Source organism: Corvus hawaiiensis, chromosome 7, assembly GCF_020740725.1.
Source record: "Corvus hawaiiensis isolate bCorHaw1 chromosome 7, bCorHaw1.pri.cur, whole genome shotgun sequence".
Taxonomy (NCBI): domain Eukaryota; kingdom Metazoa; phylum Chordata; class Aves; order Passeriformes; family Corvidae; genus Corvus; species Corvus hawaiiensis.
Genome location: NC_063219.1, coordinates 3,529,607 through 3,549,269, shown reverse-complemented (window position 1 = coordinate 3,549,269; position 19,663 = coordinate 3,529,607). Strand labels below are relative to the sequence as shown.

The window sequence follows — 19,663 nt, the reverse complement described above, 5'->3', positions numbered from 1 at the left end:
TGCAAGTGCCGGCCCTGAGGGTACGCCCTGGAAACCTGCGGAGACTCCTCGCCCTTAGACCGCGCTCCTCACGGCACCGCTCCCAAATGCGCGAGGAGCTTCGCCTCGAGTTACAAACGCTGAATTACTTTAAACTGAATTGAATTAAACTAAATTCATTTAAGTTAAATTAAAGCCCGGTCTCTTCCCGCCACAGCGAGGGTGCCTCTCCTCGCGAGAGGTCGCCCCCGGCAACGCCGCGGCCATGGCGGAGGAGGAGACGGCGGCGGCTGCGGTCTCTGGGGCGGCGTTCAGCCTGCAGAGTATCCTTCTTCCTCCCCAGTCTTTCCCCTCCATCCTCGTCCTCCTGCACGGCTGCGGGTGCCGGTTCCCCGCCTCAGGGGTCCGTCTCCTCAGCGCTCCTCCCGCCTCACTCGAGGCGGCCCCGGCACCTGCTGGAGCGGGGGTCGGGTGGGGCGAGGGCAGCGTTGAGAGCAGGGGGGGAAAGTCAAAAATCCCCCAGACTTGGTTGTTCTTTTTGTGGGTTGTTGGCCCTCGAGACTGAAAAGCGGCTGAAGCCTGTCCAGAGAAGGGCAGCGGAGCTGGGGAGGGGCTGGAGCCCCAGGAGCGGCTGAGGGAGCTGGAAAGGGGCTCAGCCTGGAGAAGAGGCTCAGGAGGAGACCTTGTGGCTCTGCACAACTCCCTGGCAGGAGGGAGCAGCCGGGGGGAATTCGGGCTCTGCTCCCAGGGAACAGGGACAGGAGGAGAGAGAACAGCCTCAAGCTGAGCCAGGGGAGGTTGAGATACCAGGAAAAAATTCTTCCTTTAATGGGTGGCCAGGCAATGGAACGGGCTGCCCAGGGAAGCAGTGGCCGCACCATCCCTGGAGGTGTTAAAAAAGCCCTGTGTGGATATGGCACTCGAGCACATCGTTTAGCAGTGAGCACGGATGTGGTGCTATGTTAGCTGGTCTTAGAGGTCTTCCTCAACCTAAGCAATTCTGTGAATACGTGGGGTTTTGGCCCTGTAGAGGCAGTGCGGTCTTGCTCACTGTAATGTGGTGTTTGCTTTCCTGGCTGAAGGTCGGGGTTCCTGAGTGCCCCTTGGAAAAGGGGGGAATTGAATCCTTCACTGCTGGTGGGGCAGCCTGAGCCAGGAGTTAAAATCCTGGCATGAAAGGCTCTTGTCACCTCTCATGTGTTAGCTATTGAGCAGTAAATGCTGAATACCTAAGGAGGAGTGACAAGGTTTGTTATTAAGACTCACAGTCCCAATGTGCTGCTGGAAAAGGTGCTCCTTTCCCACTGCAGAATAACTGCTGGGATAGTCATGGTTTTTGGTTTGTACTGACTATGACCGAGTATAAGGGTTGTGATACATAACCTAGACATAACTGCTGTGGCTTTTAGAGCAAAAAACCTCACCCAGTTCTTTCCACATTTTAGTTGTAGCAAATTATATTGGAAGTTTATGGCTTTTAAATGTGTAATTTTTTGGTCAGATGACCCAAATTCTACTTTTGTCACTAGGTCAGATGAGCTGTACCTGTTCTCTTTTCTAGCTGTGAGCTGCAAATGAAGGAGCTTTTTTATGCTTTTAGAGGCTAAACAATCATACTTTAGTGTCATAGACCCTACCATACCTTAATTTTTCCTGCCTTGCTAGAATTAAATTATAAGGCAGTATAAAGCCAATTTAAAAATGTGGAGGAATGTCCTTTTCCAGCTCGTGCCTCAATTTCTACCTTAGTGAATCTGCACAGCTGTTTTCAGTGTGGTGTGCTTATAAAAGCCCTGCCTTAGCAGATTTAACATTATTGAGAAATACTGTAGTTTTAAAAATTAATTTATCTGTTTTATAGTGCACCTAGGTGGAAGAAAAAAAAATAATAAGGAAAACTGAAGGATTCTTTAAGTAATAATTTAGTCTGGGCAGAGTGTTTGCAATGACACATTAGTTTAGACCATAGTGGATCACAAGGACAGTCAGGTCAATAGAAAATTGAAGAAAAAAATCCCCAGTTTTTGAAAGTTTATTACTTATCAGGGGTTATGGTGTTCAGCTGTTAGTCTTCCAGATGGATACAATTTGTCTGAGTTTTTCTGATGCTGTTGTCTTGAATGCAGATGATACTTTAACCTATATTTTGTAGTTTCACATGTATACTTTGCTGTGAAAACTGTGGCAAAAGGCCTGGTTTTAGGAGAATAATTTAGATTTGGGCAACTTGATGTAAAGCTGGAAAACTGTTGGGTTTTTTTCTTCTTCTCTGTATGTGAAGTACTGAATTTCCAGCTTTTCTTTTCTTTGGAAGTTAATTCCTGGTTTATTTACATGGGTCACTTGTAGGCTAACTGATTTTCTAGGGAAACTGTCAACAGCATCTGCTAAAACCATTTCATTATTCTTTCATGGGCTGTGAGGCTAGTGGATGAAAAGATGTTTATTTGGCTTTCATTTTAGACTTGTTTGTAGTTATGTTTAATCAAAAGTTTCACTTGAAAGCATTTCAAGGAACTGTAGATAATTTCCAAATATTTTCCAATGTTTTGAAAGTTCCTCATCTTTTTATTGTAACTATGTTGTGATTATTAAGGCATTTGTATCAGCTCTGGTAAATGGCCCTGTGGTGTTCAGGGTTTGACCTCAGGTGTTCCTGTTTGAACTCATACATCTGAATTTGCTAAAAAAATGCTGTTTTCTGAGAGCATGAAGCTAGTTATGGAAATCCTAGTGCAAAAAGACCCCTCTCAAAACTGATGGTTGGCTGAGAGCACAATTTAGCTGCTGATTTAATTTGGAATTAGTGCTTGGCTTCTGAGATCTGATGAGTCAGTTTTTAATGGTGATCAAACCTGCTGTAAAAACTTAAACCTAAATTCTGTCTCTGTGCACCGAACTGGGCTTGTTCACCTCGAGGCTGAAGGAAACCTTGAAAGTTGAAAGTCTTGAGTCAAGAAGGGTGGAGGTGGTGGTAACAGATTTATAGATGGTTATTTTATGGTATTTTTTTCTAAGTTGGAACTCCTCACTTGCACCAGCTGTTTCAAACTTAACCTGCCGACATGACCATAACAGATGACTGTAAAGATGATTATCAGTATGAAGAGGTAACTTACTAAATTGATAATCTTCTGATATATTTTGGTAGAGTGTTCACGTTTCATTCTTTTTACTTCATCAGTCACGTAGACATCCTAGGAGAAATGACATGAATCTCCTTTAAAAGTGATGATAGAGGGCATATATCTATTCACGAGAAGATTTGGTGTTAGTTGAATTGTTGTGTATTACCTTTATTTGAATATTAAATACTTTTTTAAAGGTATAAGTATTTCTATTTAGATAAAACATCTATTTAAATATTTCAGCTTATTTATAAAAAATATTTCAATAATACGATTTCTATTTAAATATGGCAAAATGGTATTTTAACAAGGAGGGGATTATTTTCAGCAGTTGTAATGGGAGTGGGAACAGTTGTATTGTGAAAGAAAGATGTATAAAATGTGTTGATACGAAACTTTACATAATTTCATTTAGGTTTCAACAGATGATGATTTCAGTCTTCAAGAAGATGATGACGATCTGTCCAACGTGTTGCAGAGTATTCAAGAGCAGACTGAAGATGCCCAAATTTCAGTAAGAGCTTCCTAAACATTCTAAGAGTCTCTAATTCAGTTGGCATTAGTGGCTTGAAATTTATACACAATAATTTATACTAATTATGAAATATTTGTGTGGGAAAGATTGTCTCTTATTTTCTTACAAGGTTCTAGGAGTAAACATATGCCATAGTGGAAAAGACAATTTATGTTTCCTCGGTTTCCTCGGTTTCATCTTCCTTTAATTTGTGTTCATTTCATGTTCTGTAAACAGCCTGATATTTCAAACACACGTAGCAAACATTTAGCTAGATTATTTAAAATACAGTAATATCATTGCAATGCATCCGTATTTTAGAGTTTGTTCTTTATCTGAGCAGATTAAATGAGAGTGTGATCCCTGGCACAGGAAAGAAGTTGCATGTGCTTAACATCCACAAAAGGTTGTGTTTGAGTACTTTGCTAAAAGGGATTGTTCATATATTGAAAATAAAGAATGGACTGTTACACTATGGTAAACTAAAATATTAATGAAATTATCAATCATTCCACACCATTAGTTTTGACATTGCTTACATTTACAGTTTATTTTCAAAGCAGTTGTGTAATAGCTTAGAGTTACACAATCGTATTGTTGTATTGCATTTTTCAAAATAGGATTTACCTGAATTTACTTGTTTTTAACAATCTAATGGAAAAGTGCTTTTCCCTGCTGTGTTTCCAACATCAACACTATCTTGTAGCCTCATCAGAAGGTACAGTCATAGTCTTTGTTTTGCAAAAGTAAATGATTAATAGTGAAAAGATGATGTGAATGATACTTAACCTCGAAATGGAGGGAAAATGTGCATTTTCTTCTGCACTTGTGCTTATCAACAGATCAGTTTTGTATTTTAGATCAAACTTAGAGTGGAAACTGACAGTACCGGAGCTTTATGTGTATTAAAACTGAATATGCCAGAAAATTAAGGGAGAGATCACAGAAGTGTTTGAGATGGCAAATGCTTAATGCTAAGGAAGTAGTGGAAATTCTTCATGTTCCTTAGGGATAGCTGAGGTTATGATTGTTTTACTGGGGGAGTTGATGTTAAAGTAGAAAGTGAAAAAAGGGAGAATATTTTTAACCTATGGATCTTTTGACAGTGCTGTACTTAAATAATCTTTTACCTCTTCATTGATTGTTGAACTTGGAGTGGTAGGAGACAGTATGTTAATGTCTATCCCAGTAAATCAAACTGAAGAAACTGTTACCTTTCCTTAGAACTGGCAGAGAATGTGTGCTTAAACTCAAATTCTCTTTCATTTTAAGCTTATGCTAAGAGTTGTCTGCCTTCTTTCTGCTTGATTTGTTATTTGGAGGCTTCATTTTTTCCATAATTTTGAAACTGAAGTAATGTTTTCATCCTTTGGACAGAAAGACATGGATAGAGAAATGTTCTATTACACTTGCTAGTTCCCTGACAGCTTTCATAACGATTTACTGTATATTTTGTGAGGTTCACAGACTCAATTGTTTGATACTTATTCTCTGCAAAAGCCATGTGCTTCTGGTGACCTGAGTTAGAAGCACTGCTTCCTGTAAATTAATACTGAATCAACATCCAAACTCTGAGCTGGGAAGCAAAATAGAAGGTTGTCTTCTTCACATGATAAATAATTGACCCATTTTTAAAAATTATTAGCTTGTAATCTTGGTTAAAATAAATTAACTTATGTAATAACCATATCCTGGATGATAGTTTTAAGTGATAGTGTGTATTTGCTGCTCAACTTGCTGTTTACTTGTGTACATAATTCCATGTTAAAGTTTCATTTCATTGCTAGGTGCAAATAAATCTTTATGTTTGATAAATTATATAGAAAAGGCACAGATCAGGGATCATCAAAAAAAAATTACAAATTTGGTATTTTCCAGTTGCAGATACTAAAACTATCCAGAGTTTCTAAGTTGAGTAACGTGATTTGTCCTTCTTAAGCACATCTTTCTTTCTTTTTTTTTTTTTTCTGGTTTTCTTCTTTTCTGAGACATTTTTAGGTAACATAAATTATTTTTCAACACAAGCAAAAAGTATTCTGCATATGGAAGCAATGATCCAGCTGATAGGGACCGTAGGAAAAGGATGCAGAACTGGAAACCCACACATAGATGAAAGCTGGCTGAAAAACTTTCTTCGGTAGTTACAGCTCTTAGACTTTCCTTCAAGGTTCTTTGTCTTCTTAATATTTTAAATGATAATCTGAAGTAACATTGACATTCAGTAATGTTGCAGTTTATGTATGCGTGATTTTCAGTTTGCTTGAACACGTTAAAATCCTTGAATTCCCTTTTTATATTCTTCTTAAATTTAGTAAGTTTTTCAAGAACATTTTACCTTGTTTTCTAGAGAAATTATGAATTTATTTGGTGTTCATATTTCTTCATTGGACAGAAATTCTTGCAAGGACGGAAATTCTCAGGAGTGTTGTGGAAGTTCCTAAGGTTAAGCTCTTAGTAATTAATTTATTTTACTGGCTATATTTATAATCTTTACACTCACAGTGTTTTGAGTATTTTAATTAACACAAAGAAATACTTAACAAAGCAGATATTTAATTTCTTTTGACTCCATGGTCAGACTCTTTTAATAAGATGGTTTTGTCCATAGAACTGCTATAGGATGTCTGTTTGCATCATGTTAGTTGATGGTATTTTCCTCATTTCCAAACAAGCAAATGCATACAACAAAATTCTTGTTACGCCATTCTACTGGTAGTCATCCATGGTTACAATGAAGCTGAGGCAAGTGTCTGGCCTAATATCACTCCCAAAGCCTTGGAAAGAGCTGGGAATTCAGTTCTGATTTCCTGAGGCCCCGTTGTGATTCTGTGCCTGTTAGACTGAATTAATTTCTCCCTATATTGTTCCCTGCTCGAGCTTTGGTTCCTGGAATGATGCTCGGAGCTGGTATCTCACTAATAAATTCTTTTCTGCACGGATGAAATGAATTCCTATCATATTTCCATTTATTGAGGGAATCAAGCTGTGTCACTTCTTCCGAAGACTGGTTTTATAGATGTGTTTGGAAAGCTACAAGCAACAATGTTAGATGTTTGCCTCACTTGGAGTAAAGAAAGAAGCAAGCCGAGGGATGCAGCTGCATGTCTGCCCATGTACCCTTTGGTTCTTGCATTATCACAATTAGAAAATAGACCTGCCTGATGTACTGGAGCTCTAGTAATGAAAATATGCTAAATATTGCATTGCACTTGGCATATTGTGTTAGTCATAAAGCCTTGTTACATGGCCTCCATCAGACACGTGCAATTCTTTCTGGTTATATTAGGTAGGCTGCTTGGATTGAAGACAACATTTTCCGTGTTACACAAAACGGCCAAGAGATTTTTCCAGTGTTTTTATTTTATTGAGAGAAATGCCTTTATCTCCAGGTAATTTATGCACTCGTGGTGAGAGAGCTGCCACTAAGGGCATGAATAAGCCATAAATGAATGGAGTTATCAGAAATCCCTGGCCTTAAAGATTCTTTAATAAATGGGTGGAGGAAATGATTTGCAGTCACAGTCTTTAGCATGGCTTAATAAATCTCTCAGTGGTTTTTTTTCAGTTTTGTGGTATTTTTATAATCTCTCGCCAAGATGCATGTGCAGTGCAGTAGCTTGTCATGCATTGTTGAGCAGGTCCATTGTGGCACTGTGCCCGTGTGGAGTTCCCAAAAGCCAAGACCCTCATATTTAGGTATGTCAAGTCACTGCAATCCATTTGATATCTGAGTGAAATAAGGCCACCTCCTTGGCTGCTGAGTTGTGGCAGTCTCTCTCATCTCATTGTCTTTAAATGCTTTTTTGGGGGGAGTAGTCTCAGTCTGGGTCATATTTTCCTTTTTTTCCATACCTCCTTGCATGTTGAATTCTCTGTAGGAGAGCTAAACACTGAACTGTGAGCTGAGTGGGCTGAATGGGGTTGGGTGCAGGGAAGAGATTTGCATTGCGTCAGAAAGCTGTGAAAGGTTTTTTTTTATTTTTCTCTGTAGTAGGATTGCTCTGTTCTGTTTTTATTCTTCATTTGGCAATGTGCTTGCCCCATGAGCTGACCTTCTCTGCAGAGCTGTCTGTCTGGGTGGCACTGGGGGAGCTGTACGTGAAGCCCTGGTGCACCATCTGTCTTCTGCTAACACTTGTAGCAGTGTTGTCTGGCAGCTTCCTTCAGAGCATGCTGAAAGGAAAGGGACACTTGATCTTTGTGAGGCTTATTCCTAAGGGATCAGGTGATGGAGATGAGGTTCTGTCTGTCCCTCCACTGCATGCACCATTACAAAAAGCATACAAGCCATACTGGCACCTTGGACTGCTACATTTTTCATTAGGTAAGGACTCCTTTTTCTCTCTGGTTAAAAAGATCGTCCATCAGTTTTAATACTTTCAAGTCTCTACCAGCTGGTGTCAGGTTTGGAATACCTGCTTAAATAAGGTGGGGTTTGAGTTATTGCTTTATAACCTTTCACAACCTTGCCATTAGAAGGATCACTGGTTACACATCTGATCGATAAAGACAAGGGAAACATTCAGCGGTACTCTAGGAGGTGTGACTTCAGATGACTTCAGAAATAGAAAGTATGATAATGGCATTTCTCTTGTAAGTTGAACAGTTATCAAAATTTAATTTCAGGCTTCGCAGTCGGTTCTGACTTCTGGGAAATCAGTTTCAGAAATACGTGAAGCAATGGATGACTTCTTCTGCAATTTCCTGGACAGACTGGGAATGTCTAGAACTCTTGACTGCTTCCAGACTGAATGGTAAAATAATTTAAGTGACCATGTTACTTTGGGAATTAGGTGCTCAGGATTCAAGTATTTTTGGTATTTCAGGATATTTTTTCAGAATACTCTCCTGAGTACAAGTCATTCTTAAATATGTAGTTTTTTAACAAACAAATACATTCCTGGTGAGAATGAGGATGCAAACCCTTGTTTAAATAGAATAATCAGAATATTTATTACTTTGTAATTTTTGGTACAGCAGTTAGTAAATACGGGTGGTTTTTATTTTTTAAGATTTAGCTTATACAGTAATCAGAAGAATAATCTCTTGAGCTGTTACTATCTTCTTTTTCCAAAGCTTTTGTAGATTGCAGGGGTTTTGTCCATGGTTTATGCAGAAGTTTAAAGGTGCAGCTTTGATTAAATACACCACTCTCTTCATACATCCTTCAGGATGTATACTTTTAAAAATATTGATTAAAAACTGTATGTTAGGAATTCTGGAAAGCTTTGGAGGAAAGCTAAATTACTTTGGAGCAAAAGATGACACTTGCCATAAAGTTCTGTTGAAACACATGAAGTTACAGGCTTGCTTTGAATAAGCGGATTATGTTGGAGAAATTCTGAAAAGTGGAAACACCCCTCTTTAATTAACCTTGTTCTCAGTTTTAAACTGAGAAGTTCAGAGGGTTTTTTTAAATAAAATTGCATAATTTGAAATTGCAAAATTTGAAAATTAGAAAAAGTTAGAAACATCTTACTTTTTCATACAAAAGCTTTGAAGCTTTTAAATTTTCTTAGAAGTATTCTCAGGTGTGGAATCTGTGCTGTCATTTGCAAAGCTCTGGTCTTACTCATCAATCAGGCATTGCCTTTGGAATTAATAATGATCTGCTTTTTGATAGCATAACGATGGACTTAAATGATTCCTTGGAGAAGGAGCACTTCAGTTCTGTATTCTTTCTCAACAAAAGAACTGATACGAATAGCATTAAGCTTGAAGTCTAATAGTTTTTATGCTAAAAGATAATTAACACTAGACAGATATAAATAGTGACCTTTTTATGAAGCTACAGCTTTCTTTGAAGCACTTAGAGTCTGAACTTATATCAGTGGCAAAATTCAGATTGCTTTTTAACAGAAAGTGCAGGATTTAACAGGCCCTATCTTTTAAATTCTTAGCCGTACATATATTTTTTCTCTGTAAGTAGTACTTTTAATTTCAGTAGCTTTACAAATGAGCTCAGCACGTCAGTATCTAATCTTACTGTATAGAGACTTTCTGCATTAATACCTTGTTTCAAAATGTTTCATGTTGGTTTGAAATGGATAATTTACAATACTAATGAAAGTGAGAGCAGATTAGTGTACTCGGGTTCCTCATTATGTATTGGGACGACACTCTTGCTCTCATGCTGTGGTGATCCAAGTACTAATGGAATTTAAAATGAGAAATTAATTAATGTAGAGAAAATTTATCAAAAGGCTGGCTTTGAAATTATTGTCTGTCTGAGATCTAAAGGTCACTTAAATTGGACCAAATTATCTGTGTTTATTTTGGAGTTTGGGAAAACACTGTTATTCTATCCAGCTGTATAAAATGCCGTGATTTGATTATGGTTTATTTTATGTCAAATCCCTTATTTTTCAATGAAGTAATGAATAATTTTATAACAGCTGTAGTGATTTTTTTCCTTTAATTATTTAGGGGGTTTTGCACATAAAATTTTTATTCCAATTATACTTTAACGAACTTTACAGTTAAATTATTTTTTGAATATCTCATTTTCCATTAAAATTTCCATCCGTTTGTTATACAAGATTTGATAGCACTTTCGTTGTTTATTGAAGATACTGGATTGACAGCTTTTAGGTATGAAGTGCAGAGGCTGATCAGCTGTAAATTCCTGCATCTGCCAGTCTCTTCCCTCCTAATGCCCAAGAGCCCAGGTCATCCTGAGCTATCAGTTTATTGCAGAGCATCTCTGCAACTTGATTCCTTTGGAATTCAGTTTCTAGGAGCTATAATATAAAGTATATAATAATAATTTATTATTTTCAGTCAGTCTGCACTGGGCTTTGATGGCAAAATCATAGTTAACCGTCTGTTCCTTAGGTTTCCAGATTCTTGGTTAATTTTTAATAGTGACTTAAGAATTACAACTCAGTAGGTCTGAAAAGCTTAGTAAAATACCTGTGTGTGCATGGAACTAATCTAATTTCCATCTGTAATGAAAGAATTGAGAAGAGCAGCTCTTTGGCAGTCAGCTCAGTATGGAGGAGGTCTATGAGATTTACAGGACCAGGTTGATGAAAGATAATGAGATTTCTCAGTGCAATTTGTTGTGTGGTTTTCCATTTCTGCTACATGTACAAAAACATTCATTTTTAGTACTGTTCTTAGAAAAGGGTGTAGTGGATTTATTGGTATTAATTGTGTTTCGTGCAAATTGTCTTTCAGAGTTTTTAGCTCTGCTGGAGTTGAGGTTCATCAGTTATCCTTGTTTGATGAGTCTTTGTGCAGATGTTTGATGGTTTTCATGAAGTGTAGTTAGGGCATTCAGTGGAGAAACACTTCCAGCAAGTAAAGGAGTACACAGAGTTGTGATTTTCTGCCATGAAGGTCCCCTTATTTGCAATATTTTTGATAGGAATTGTATCTGTGCATCAGTCACTTGGGAGGAAAGAAAAAAAATCCCTAAGCTTCTTTCTTAGTGTTAAAGCCTGTTCTTACAGTAATTAAGAAAACAAGGTGGTGATAGAATGAATGTTATTGTGGACATGTTCAGATGAATTTTTCAAAAACCTTTCATCTACTGGTGGTGAATATGACAGCTTAATTCATAGGGATGAGTATTCCAAGAAGTATCCTCAGAATGCAAATACGTAGCTGACTGTAGGAAGTCATTTGGACAGAGCTACTAACATTCCCCTTAAGTTTTTTGGATGATGTTCAGCAAAGGTTGCTTTTATTTGAGAAATGCTTTTTGTTTCTGCAACATGATTACTGATGAATGATATTGGTGATTATTGTCTTCAGGTTTCAGATCTGCTGCTTGTATCCATGTGTGGGAGATAGTGTTTATTATAATTTTTATTTCTATTTACTTCTATTCTTTTCATACTTCCTTATTACTTGGAAACAAAACAATGCACAGATTCAATATATTTTTCACCTGAAAAGGCAAATAATGTTCCTATCTCGCCTTCTAGGGAGCTCCCACCCAGAACATCTTCCCATCAGGGAAGGTGCTTGTGGGGTTATGGTTTTTAGCTGATTTAAGTTAGTTACAACTCCATTCAGCTTCTGGTGAGCTGATGTCATGGCTGAGGTCTCACTCTTCTGTCTATACTGTATTCTTAGGTTTTACTGACAAAGCACCAAAAGGTGGGTAGTCCTAAAATAGGATACTGAATGAGTAGATGTTTTTACTGGGGCTGTAGAGGTTCCTGGGATGCTACCCAGCATTCCAGGCTGCTTCACATTCTTCTTAAAATCCAAGTCAGTCTGTGCAAGTATTTAACTAAAACAACCTTCAGCCTTCTACATCACGGAATCAAGTGTTCTCAGGGCTGGTAAAATAAGTAAATAAATATTGGTAAATACAATTAAGTAAGGATAGGGAAAATAAACAGGAAGGAATGAAGAAATTTCCCTAGGTGAGCTCTGTATTCCTTGTTGAAGATGGCTCAGAATCATTCATCCTTATTATCTGCAGCTTATTTGGGTCCTCAGAAAAAAAAATCTTGATATATTTGAGCATGTGAGATAAAAAGGACTGAGTATATACAAATGCTATTTGAACAAGAATATTTGTTTCTGCCATTTAATTAAGCTATTTAAAAGAAAGGAAGGAAGAAAATTGTTCAATATGAAGTACTATGTTATATGTGTTGACTGTTATGAACAATACACACTTTAGAATGAAAAGCAGTAGAATAGAACAGTGTGCTGTGAATTCTTAATGATCATAGAAGGTAAATGCTTCAAGATGATAAATATCACTGTGATTCTAGTTTAGGTAAATGGTAGCATGAGAAGGAAAACATGAGTGAAGTAAGGAAATGGAAACATGGAATAAAATAAATAAAATGAATCTGTTTCTTTTCTACCAGGTACGAACTGATTGAGAGAGGTGTGCTCACCGTTGATGATGCTGGGCTGGTTCCAGACGTGTACACCCGCAACCAGCAACTCGAGACTGAGAATCTGAGCTTGAAGAAAGATCTGGAGAACTACAAACGTTCTGTTGAGTATGTTACTTGGTTTTTTTGAAGCTTTTATATATGGTAGTAAAAGGCCAGATAAAGTAAACCCAAGTACTTAGTGAAAAATAGTAAGTTCCTGTTTTTTATGCTGGCTGCACAGACTTTTACTTCTAGATGACATTTATAATTAAAGTTCAAGTTTCTCTGAGTTCTGTTAGAAATGTAAATCTTAATTTCTTTTATTTGTATTTACTAGGCTAAAAATAATTTTCAATATCCCGTAATCATAACAAATTACTACAGAGAATTGTGTGAGTCTAATATGTAGAACTAAAAAATAAATTGTTATGTGCATTTTGTATTACAGTACTATAAATTACAGCTACCACAAACCTTCAGCATAGGGGAAAAAAAAATCACTATACATTTATTCTTCATTTTTTTAATTACAAAGAATCTGTCACTCTGGGCTTGGTGGTAATGGTGTGTCAGTGTAAATTACCATCATTGATTACACTCGTGTACGCTGTGGTAGTTTATTTCACAAGCCTGCAGTACTTCAGTTATGGGAGTTAAAATATTTAGCCTATAAAATGGAGAGATGTGGTAATGAACCGCACGTCACATGGCGTTTTCTGGAGAATGGTGTGTTTGCACATGTGTTATTCATTGAGAATGTACCGTGAGACTTAATGATGCACTCACTTCAGATTTGCCAGTGTGTGGTTTTAAAACATGGAGCTGTAAAGTTAATTCCATCTCTTTGATTTTCCTCAGAATTGCTCAAGTTGCTAATTTTCATTTAGGTTGTTCCTTTCTGTGGAAAAAAAACCTATTCAGATGTTTAATAATAATTTCTGCTGATAATGTTAATTAAATTATTTTCTGATTTTAATGATTTATTACATTTTAAATTAAGGAATTAATTGGCCACAGTCAAGTAGTTTAATAAACAGTGGCAACATCAAGTCAGATATTGCATAGTCTAAATATAACGATGCACTGAGACAGACCATAGAGAAAACATTTCCTTTTTTAATCTGCAGCTTCTTTGGACAATGGGTACTCAAAGATTGTGTCTCATATGAGTGGGGGAGAGTAAGAAGCAGCAATGCAGAGTAAAAGAAGGAAGGACAAAATGTGGCCCTCATGAAATTTATCCTTGACAGTAGTAATTTCAATGAGCTTTATTTTCTTTTTTCCCCACCTCTTTTCTCTCTTCCTTCCCCTCTTCACCCCCTGTATGTAGCAGAACATGCTCTAACAAAATAATCTGAGTGGATTATGACTTGGTAAGAGTTTTCCTGGGTTCGTTGTATTGCTACATGATTATTTAACAATATAAAGCTCAAACTCATTTCACCATGGTCTGAATAAGCTGGGTTTTTTTCATTAAGAATGTCTTTTTACTCCATGGGGTGCCAGAAGAGTTTTTATAGCAGCTGTCTGAGTAGAAGTCTGAAAGATGACATGATAATTTGCAACAGGGAGCAAGCAGGAGAGGGAAAAGAGTGCCAATATATTGGGTTGCTACAGGCTCTCTGTTAAATGAAAGTCCCAACACGCTTTTTTGCATTCTGGTGTTTGTTGGAACCTAAAGTAGCAACACTCTGGTGGCAAACAAATGGGTCACATCACTGGTTTGGTGTTCCAGAAGGGGCACTGAGATTCAGGGCAGTTCTTTGTGTCAGTGTGTGACACAAATTCTGTGTGACCACATCTTGTTCACTGGCATTGCCTGTTCCATGCTGCAGGTACTCCACACGTGCCTTGTTAAAACACTGCTGAAACCAGACCCCCACGTTTGTCCACTTGCAGGGAGAGCTTTATTTCCATAGTTTGTCAGCTATTGCTGGAATGCTGTATAGGCAGGTGTAAGTCTGTGCTAACAGCAGTTTGTCATTACTGCACTTTTCAGCCTTTTCATTTCAAATAGCTTTCAAAGATTTCACTGGTACTAATGTTAAAAGTTCAGCGTTTGTGACATTCAGTTCATATAAATTGTTTTGAATAATCTATGAATTAAAGCACTACTGTTTCTGAAATAACTGAAATGTGTGAAACTGAGCATTTTTGCTGTACTTACCGCGGGCTACAGTGTTCTTTTACGTCTTTTGGATAAACCCTGGTCATAATACTTTATACTAAATCCATTTAGTGTAGTGACTGTTAACAGCATTTTTTCTTGTTCATATATTCAGTAACTTGAACCACTGCCTTTGCTGTAGTAAAGTAAATATTCCAGCAGGAGCTAAAATTACCTGGAGGACAATGTGAGTTTTCAGGTTTTCAGAAAGAATGACTCAGAAAGCAGAATGCCTGAGAGCACTGGAGAAATGCTGATTTGGCTGGTTAGAAAGCAAGGGTGTGGGAGCAAGGAAAGTCCTGTCTTTTGCTCTGTGGATTAGTCAGAAAACATTGATTGAGAGCTACAGTGCTCTGAAATGTGCTTGAGGAAAGCTTTTAATTACATTTGGTATTTCTGAGCTTGGTAGTCCTGATGGCCATCTTGCAGAAAAGAGATGTTATTTGGGACTTACGCAGTATGGGGGCCCAGGATAAATGACTGTAAACCAATTACCTCCTGCTTTAATGTTGTTTAGCAATTGGTGGAAGACATTTAGTGTCTAGAAGCTAACTGTAATTGTATTTTGGGTATTTTAATACAGTATTTACATGATTGCATGCAAGCAGGGGGGCAGATCGAGGAGATTGCAGGCTGTTGGTTAGATTTCACTATGGTGTTTCTGTGTTTAAAGAGAAAATTACAGTTAGCTGCATTTCCTCTGTATAGTGAGCATGTATTTTTTATAGCTTGTGCAATGTCTGAAGGCATCTTGATGTCTCTGCAGACATTAAAAGAAATAAATATCGGCATAATCCTTTTACTCCAAAACTAAGTATAGTTATTACCTTAAGGTTTAGATACACTACTAATCTTAATTTAAATGATTTCTAAAAATGACTATTGTGTGGTGATAGAAAGCAAAACCAATTTTACATTGGTTTGCCATGTGACTCTAGTTAAAGGGTACCTCAAATGTGCTCCCCTTCTTTTATCTTGAAGGCTACAGTTGAGCCCCAGTTGGTTGCTAAGGGATGTTGTTACCTGCTGATTGCTTCCCTAATGGAAGCATGGGCTTTCCTTCCAATATGCAGGAAAAATTCGTAAAAAACCACTGAAAATAGTTAACTGTTAAACAAGACTAGTTAATTCTCTTTCATCATCTTCAGTAGTGTCTGGGCACTTAATGTTATAGCAACATTTTTCTGAATTGAAAATAGATTGCAATTTCATAGCCATGTTAAATTCTTCCTATTTGATGATATAAAATAGTTTGAATACCAGATATTTTTGTGTTTTCCTATGGCCAGATTCTGTCTGTTGTCTATTTATTTAAACATGCAGTCAGACAAATGTTGTTTCAGGTTTAAGATGATGTTGGTCACAGGGACTGTGAACTGTGGTATTTAAAAGCTCTTCAAAGGTTTAGGAGTTTCTTATGTAGATGGAATGAAAGTTGTGTCAGGCTTTTGCCTGAGGTTTGTAGTTGAGTTCACAGCGTCAGTTAGGAAGTGTAAACGTTTGCAGGTACCCCTCTGTCCCTTTTGGAAGCATGCTCACAAATACACAGCCAGCTTACAGCGAAAGTAATGGTCAAAATGTAAAGTAATCCTGGAAGACATATTTATTATTTTTGTTAGTGACAACATTAGCAACAAAATTCTCAGTTCATCTCGTCTTTCTGTACCAAAATCTATTCCTGCACATATTTTTCCACTTACACCATGGAAAAAATAAAGTGCACACTTTTTGTGTTGTGCACCATATTTAAATGCAGCTGTTTAATTACATGGTGCATTTAGCATCTTTGCTGCTAAGAGCCATGTAAACTAGATTAGAGTAAAAGCCTGAAAGTACATGTTTTCTAAAACTGTCTTTATTTCAATTAAAATGTTAGGGCTACAACTTGCAGCATCTTGGGGGATGTAGTCCCACCTAAATTCAGTGCGATCAGGGCATGTAACTTGACTCTGAAAATCACTACTTGGGTTTGTGGCACCCTGTCCTATTCTGCTATTCTAACAGAAGTACTTGCTTGAGAAAAGTTTAAACGGAGAGACCTGCAGACTTTGACATATATCTTCCCTAAAATAAATTAATATTAGCTTTTCTCTGGCTGTAGAAACATTTTTTATGCTCAGAACAAGCCATCTGCTGAGCTCTGAAGGGCCAGGGTTTGCATTCAAGGTCTTTATGGCAAGTCAGATTTTGAGTGTGGTGTTGTGAGAGAGTTGTTTCCCAGAACTGTCCTGAGACCACTGACTCGTTTACCTCTCGAACGTTTGTAGAAGCCTGAGCAGAATAATTAATGTGGGCTTTGTATCCCATACCAATATCTCGAGTTTCTCTGTTTCCCAGCTCGTGGTGTTTGCGCACACAGCGTGATGTGTGTGCCTGGGGCTCCAGTGGGAGGGGCAGCCCTGCCTGGGTCCATGGCCCTGCCAGCTTTCACTGAAAGCTGCTGGCATTAATTCACTGGGCTCTCCTTCAGGCCTCTGCTGCAAGCACCAATGTACATGTGTCAGTATGGTAGTTTGTGTAGGTAACAAACATAGTGCTTGCATATACAGTAAATATAAATAATTTGTATTAGTCAATTATTTGTATTTTAAATTTTTAAATATAATGCACTGGCAGTTACGGATCTTCTTCCTGGAACTCTGATTTTGGCATACTCAGTTTTTATTTTGGTTTTACCTCATTCTTCAGCTCCTCTTGCAGAGGAAATGAGCTTTATTTCTGCAAGAAGCAAATATCTAATTTCAGTGCAAGGTAATTTCAGGCTTCCTTTGCAATTAAACAATTCATCTACTAATCTTTCCTGCCAAACCCATATCAGTAAAGGCAAGGAGAAAATGTACTGAATATATGCAGAGTATTTTCCTTTTAAGTTTATGGAGCAGAGTATTACTGTATCCTGCAGCCTTAGGGAGGAGGAGAGAGAAGATCCAGCAGGCAGGAATTGTGCAGCAAGATTGATTTATTTAATTATCTTAACAAACTCTTGTATAGACTTTCTTCTTCATAGTCTAATTGGACAAAGGATCAGCCACCCCCTGGGTGGATTGGCTAGAAATCGTAAACATCCATTGTCAAAATATTTTTCTGCTGTACCATAAACATAGTTCTACAAGGTTGTAGGTGTTCATAGTTTATAGAACTTCTGCTGATCTCTTTGTGAGAGAGAAAAGTATCCCACGGGCTTAGAAAGAAGCAAGAAAATTCTTGCTAGCAGCAATATTGTATCCACAGCAGAGCATCTCAGGGTGTCCCATGGCTGTGTGTAGAATGTGCTCAGAGAATAACAGGTTATCAGTATGTTTACAATTAATTTTGAAATGGAGTCCTTTTGCTGCCTGCTCTCACATCCAGGGAACACCTGGGGACAGGTTACAAACATGATTGAAGACAGCCTAAAATATTTCTGGCCCAACTTCTTCCAGAATGCTCTCCAAATTAATTTGCAAGGCAACAATACAGATGTGATGTAAATATTTTTAAAAAAAATAAAAAAAAAAAAAAAAAAAAAAATCAGTATTTTCAGTATATTATCAGTATTATCAATCTTTTACATAGAATTTCAAACAAGAGGATTGGTTTTTGTACCTCCATGAAACTCCTCGTGCTTAACATAAAATTGACCTCAGATCTGAGATTTATGATGCCAGAATTCTTATGGATTCTGTCTAAAGGATCTGAGGGAAGAGGAAAAGTACCCATGGTTTTGCACCTCAGCTGGCAGCAAAAAGACCTCAAAAGTCCATAATCTCCAGCACAGGTTGTACTACCAAGAACTTCCAGCTTAGATACAGTAGGCATGTACATATCTGAAAATTAATTCCATATGTATTCAGCATACCTTGATGCAGTTCACAGGAGGAGACTAACTGCCGTGCATTTTCTGTTTTTACACACAGTAAAACAGAACAGGCTCTCCTAAAAATGCAGAAAGAACGAGACTTCCACCGAATGCATCATAAGCGAGTGGTGCAGGAGAAAAACAGGCTGATTTGTGATATGAAAAGGTACAAAATAATTTTAGTTGCTATACGTGTAGCATTAAACATAATGTTTTTAATTGTTGCCTGATAATGAGATAACACTATGGAATCTGAAGTGAGTCTAGCTGCATTTAGTTATGTCCTGGTAAACAGCAGCTCCATGTGACCATCATGCCACACAGGTCAAAGAATTTCCAATGATTTGTTTTTGGTGAATTTTCTGTGATGCAGTATGGCATTAATGAATACACAGTATTTCTAATAGTTGGAAACAATAATGAGATTTTTTTTCTACCCAGATATTTTGCCATAAATAGGTAGTGATTTCTGTTTAGAACCTTTGCCCATTTTAAGGGTAACTGGTGTCACACCAAATTCAGAGCCTTTGCATTCCTGATTCTCATAGTTGGTGTTTTCTGTAATCTTGAACTTCCAGTAAGAAACTTGCTATGTTGCTCTGGTTGCAAATAAGCCCAAACTAGTCCATTGCTACTGACTTACAGTAACGTAATTTCTAGATAGGAGCCGAGTTCAGAATCTCTTCTTTGTACAATTTACGCCAGCACTTGTTTTAGCATAGCACTGAGGAGAGGCTTACATCTGCAGCTCCAATGAATTCCCTGAGTTTTGTTGGTATTGTTACCAATCAGTGCATGTAATAGCAGCTCCGCGTTCTACAGCCTCACTCTTGGAATGCACACATGCTCATGCAAGAGAGCACTCTGCACTGATTTGTGCTTTGTGACTCAGCGTTCTGCAGGATGCAGTGGTTCTGGAGCTCTTGGTGTCACGTGTTTCTCTTGAGAGATTACATGTCTGAGTCTTAGTTTGTCTGAAGAATTCAAGTGCTTAAGTATTCTCAGTGTAATGTGTAGTGAAGAAAGAAATCATGATCATATTGTGACTGTTTTTTCCAGATGAGGGTCTTATTTGGTAGTCAGATAACAGCTGTAGTTCTCTTTCTTCCAGTGAAGTACAATCCATGTGTAAGAAGACGAATTAACCAAAATTAATGTGCAGTATGTGTATGAAGGATTAAGAACAGGACA

At 37.7% G+C, this 19,663-nt stretch overlaps 1 protein-coding gene across 3 annotated transcripts in view; it reads left to right on the top strand.

The window, feature by feature from the left end:
* Positions 1-234: 234 nt before the first annotated feature.
* Positions 235-19,663, top strand: part of SPAG16 (sperm associated antigen 16) — a 359,782-nt gene continuing 340,353 nt past the window's right edge. For 2 of the 3 annotated variants that reach the window (XM_048309623.1, XM_048309625.1), the window contains exons 1-6: positions 235-302; positions 3,058-3,089; positions 3,523-3,621; positions 8,248-8,375; positions 12,456-12,593; positions 18,531-18,638. In XM_048309623.1, coding sequence (XP_048165580.1) covers positions 245-302; positions 3,058-3,089; positions 3,523-3,621; positions 8,248-8,375; positions 12,456-12,593; positions 18,531-18,638 — 563 coding nt within the window. In that variant the 5' untranslated portion in view covers positions 235-244. The remainder of the gene's footprint in view (positions 303-3,057; positions 3,090-3,522; positions 3,622-8,247; positions 8,376-12,455; positions 12,594-18,530; positions 18,639-19,663) is intronic. The other variant, XM_048309624.1, reaches the window with a different exon arrangement.